Genomic DNA, 3,938 nt, shown 5'->3' on the forward strand with positions numbered 1-3,938 from the left:
ATCGGGGCTGCAACTCGCCCGCAGGCCGGAGGTTTCTCAACCCTATTTTTAATATTTATTGAAATTTCGGATTCTTTAAGGTACCCTGAAGATCTCATAATAGTAAAAAAACTAGAAGCCATAAAGGTAAATTAACCTCATTACACTAAATATGTTTTTCAATTATCCGTCGTAATAAAATGTGTTAGTCCCTCTGCGGTTTCGAGGTTGCCGGTAATATAAGACTCATAAGAAATAAGAGCCAGTATCAGTTTTACTTGTAACTTGGTTCAAGAATGAAGTTCCTGATTGTTGTCCTGTTAGGCGTTGCTGCCATCCAGGGGGCTGATGCGAGAACATTCAGCAGGGGCGAGTTGGTGAGAGAATTGATGAGACAACGCTTCCCTAGGAGTAGCATTCCTGCTTGTGAGTAAAAATACCATCACAACTATTTCCAGAGCACCCTACTTATCAGTTTTCTTTGACTTACGTAATTATTTATTAGTTACTCACCTAGTTATTTTCAGTGACGTCAAACAGATTCATATGTTCAGCTCAGATTTCTTACCCATAGGCGTGTATGTCGTGCTATGTCAAGCGGGGTAACCGTACAGCTCAGAACAATAACAATTCAACAAACTTTTGAAAAGAGACGAAAAAAACTAGTTTAAATAGTTAACGTAAGGGTAGTTTCATTGGCTGTTTTTTGTTAACACTCACTTTTAATGACTCTATCACTTTGCAAAAGTGTGTTGATTTATCATTGTCCAGAGTTATCATGGAACCGTTTTGCGGGCTTGGCGCACACGATGGGATTGTTGATTTAAAATATTTTATGTAGATGTTAGTTTAGTAACAGAATTTCTCTTTTTTACTATTGATAAGAAGTAAGATAATACACTATCTAATTAACTTATATTTCTACATGGAAATAGAATATTACAGAGAATATTAGAGATAAACCAATTGAATATTGCGAGTAGAATGCAGAGCCTTTTTTCAGTCTTTGAATGAGTCCAACTCCTACTTACGAATTTCTTTTTGGATATCGTTTTGTTGTACACGGAGAAAACTTTTTGAAAAAAAATAATATTAAAATATTAAAAATTCTTTAAATTATTCGTAATCCTGTTAAAAACGGGATTGTAGGCCATTAACGAATGAATTGACAGATATCTCAAAAAAAAGACAAAAACCAATGTTTTGTGACAAATTCCTAATATTTTTGCATTTGGTCATCATATTTATTTAGAAAAACGCAGGTGGATGATCACGTGTTCTGATATTATTACGAGTTTACCAACACTTTATCAAGCGGCTTTCAGTCCCTTTTTTAACAGGACGATTAGTAATTTGTAGTCATTTTCAATGAATCAGCTTTACTTATTTTTCTCCGTGTATAATGTGGCAAATTAAATTCTCTGGAAAATGATCGCAAAACATTTAAATATTTGAACTTTGCAAAATAAAAAAAAACATATTTTTTTAGATGTTTTCTGGTGTTAGGCAGGAATTTTAACCTTATTGCCATCTAGCGGTCCGATACTTAATGTTACAGGATTTGTTGAATCGCCATAATAATCTTCAACAAAATTTTGAAATGTCCTTGTATGTATATTATATTGATTTTTTAAAGCTCTTGCACTGACACTATACTTGGTTGAGTATTATTCACAGAGCACTAATCGCGAAATAAATTGATTTAATCATTTTAGGGGTTTGTCTGGTAGAAAATGAGAGTAAGCGGAGAACAAATACGCGGAAACGTGACCCAAGGGGCAGCGCCTGGGGACTATTTGGGATCCACGACTCGATCTGGTGCAAACTTGGTAGCCGCGGCGGAGCTTGCAACATGAAGTGTGAAGGTAAAAATTGTTTTTTTTTTTAATAATCCTGGAAGATTATCAATCGTTATATTATATGAAATATTAATTTTGAAGATTTTTTCAGTTGACTCTTTTAAATGTAACAAGAACATAAATTTGAATTGAATTTAGGTGTGATTTTCAAAAATTAAATTTATTTTGATATGATGTAATTTACTACAGAAAATTATTTAAATTTTTTCTGTATTTAATATGCATAGGTATTTACTAGGTGAAAAGATATCTCACTAGATTTATTGAAGCTGTTCATCGAAAGGTATATTTCTGATCGTCTCTTGACTTTTTCAGCAAAAGAAAGGTCAAGTAAATAAGTTTAAAAATATTTGTTTTTTAAATGCATCCCTTATAAATGCTTTTAAATTCTACAAAAATAAAACAATAATGTTTTCAATATTCAGTGATTTTCACGGGTCTGCGCAGTAATATGGAATGTTATGGAGACCTGTGAAAAAAAAGGTATATTTTGAATTCTCGACAAATCAATTCCAATTCAACATTAAAAACATTAACCTAATTTACCGCTTGTCTCAATAATTTAAACAATCCATATCAATTTTAGAAATGTCTCTTTAATTCAAAGAAAATTGGATTTCATTGAACCAGGATTATGCAGGGTAACGCAGAAACAACAAACATTAGTATATTTGATCTACCTAACTTTTTGGTTCTACGATTTTGGTTTTTTTTCGAATTCGGCTTGAGATCAGTCATTTCCTTTAGTTTTTACAAAACTGCTCAGGAGGAATTTATGTTTCAGAAACAACCAAAAAACTTACGAATAGTCAGCCACTAAAAAACTCGATCAATGACACAGTCCATTTTCCATGTTCGAGTCTTGGTCTACTTTTTAATTGCTAATCCGTATAAATTATCGACGAGAATGTCTACTTCAGCACATTCTGTATTATTATACAGTCGTCTTATTTGGGTCAGAGGGCTAAAAAAGGTGATATTATTTTTTAAAGTATTCAGGTGAAACATCATATGGTATCTTAAAAATGAGAATTGGGAAAATTTATTTCAATATTGCTGAGACATAATGCAGTATCAAAATGGCCGTCAATTATTTTAGGTATAAACATATTAGATTAGTCTGTAGCTAAATTATCAATGAGTATAAAGTGTATAAATGTATGATCTAAGATGGTTATGTAGACCACATTTGAAAGATAAAAATCTTAGCATTTTTTTAACCGACTCTACACTGTTTCTATATTCACAATAATGTGAATTCCTAATAGTGCTTCCATATTCAAGTTTGCTTCTAATTGAGGCACTGTAAAGAGTTAAAATTGATTGAGGGTCTTTGCAAACTTTACATATTCTATGAATAAATCCTATCACGTTAAATGATTTGCACTTAATTTCATTAATGTGTACATCAAATATGAATTAAGAATCAAGAGTGATTTCTAGATCTGTTTCTAATTCTGTTTTATTAAATTAAAATTGTACTTAATTATTTCAATAATGTACATCTCATTGAAACGTAAAAACATAAATGTGAAATTTAATTAAAAATATTCATTACTTATGTGTTCACAGATCTGATAAGTGACGACATCACTGCCGCTGCAAGGTGCGCCAAGCATATCTTCAACCAACACCCTCCATATGGCGGGTTCTCCGCTTGGGAAGGGTGGATGAATAATTGTCAAGACAACCTACCCAATCTTAGTAACTACGGTCTTTCGAAGTTGTGTTAGTAAAAATCAGAAAATAACTTAATAAGTTTTTTCTTTTGAGAAATTGATTAAAAATTTAAAAAAAGTGTTTCTTGAAAAGATATTCGATTTCATTAATAAGTGGCAATGATTTATGTTATTTAGGTCATATTTACATAATTTGAAAACAAATTTTTTTTTTCGGTATAGATCATAAATCACACTTCTTGGGTTTAATTGTTCACTTTGTAAAATTACCATTATTTTAATTATTTATTACTGTTTTGTGCTAAGTGCAATCACTACAATATTGAGTTATGCTTTTAATTCGCTTGGTAACATCTCAACTTCACTTCATCTTCCCCACAAGTGTGTCATTGTTTTCTTTTTAAAAAATTTATTTTTCGCT

The 3,938-nt window shown here is 31.4% G+C and overlaps 1 protein-coding gene across 1 annotated transcript; it reads left to right on the top strand.

Annotated features, from left to right (window-relative positions):
- Positions 1–275: 275 nt before the first annotated feature.
- LOC149423843 (lysozyme-like) lies at positions 276–3,571 on the top strand. Its single transcript, XM_089631904.1, has 3 exons — positions 276–405; positions 1,695–1,844; positions 3,411–3,571. Exons 1-3 carry the CDS (start codon positions 276–278, stop codon positions 3,569–3,571), a joined length of 441 nt encoding a protein of 146 aa, XP_089488030.1.
- Positions 3,572–3,938: the final 367 nt, after the last annotated feature.

Source organism: Hesperophylax consimilis, chromosome 5, assembly GCF_061612785.1.
Source record: "Hesperophylax consimilis isolate HC1 chromosome 5, BYU_Hcon_1.0, whole genome shotgun sequence".
Classification (NCBI taxonomy): domain Eukaryota; kingdom Metazoa; phylum Arthropoda; class Insecta; order Trichoptera; family Limnephilidae; genus Hesperophylax; species Hesperophylax consimilis.

Excerpts from the sequence above, each read along its gene's own strand:
- LOC149423843 (XM_089631904.1), top strand. The coding sequence starts at position 276 with ATGAAGTTCCTGATTGTTGTCCTGTTAGGCGTTGCTGCCATCCAGGGG. Across the intron at positions 406-1,694 it reads TAGGAGTAGCATTCCTGCTT|GGGTTTGTCTGGTAGAAAAT; the intron begins GTGAGTAAAAAT and ends TAATCATTTTAG. Across the intron at positions 1,845-3,410 it reads TTGCAACATGAAGTGTGAAG|ATCTGATAAGTGACGACATC; the intron begins GTAAAAATTGTT and ends ATGTGTTCACAG.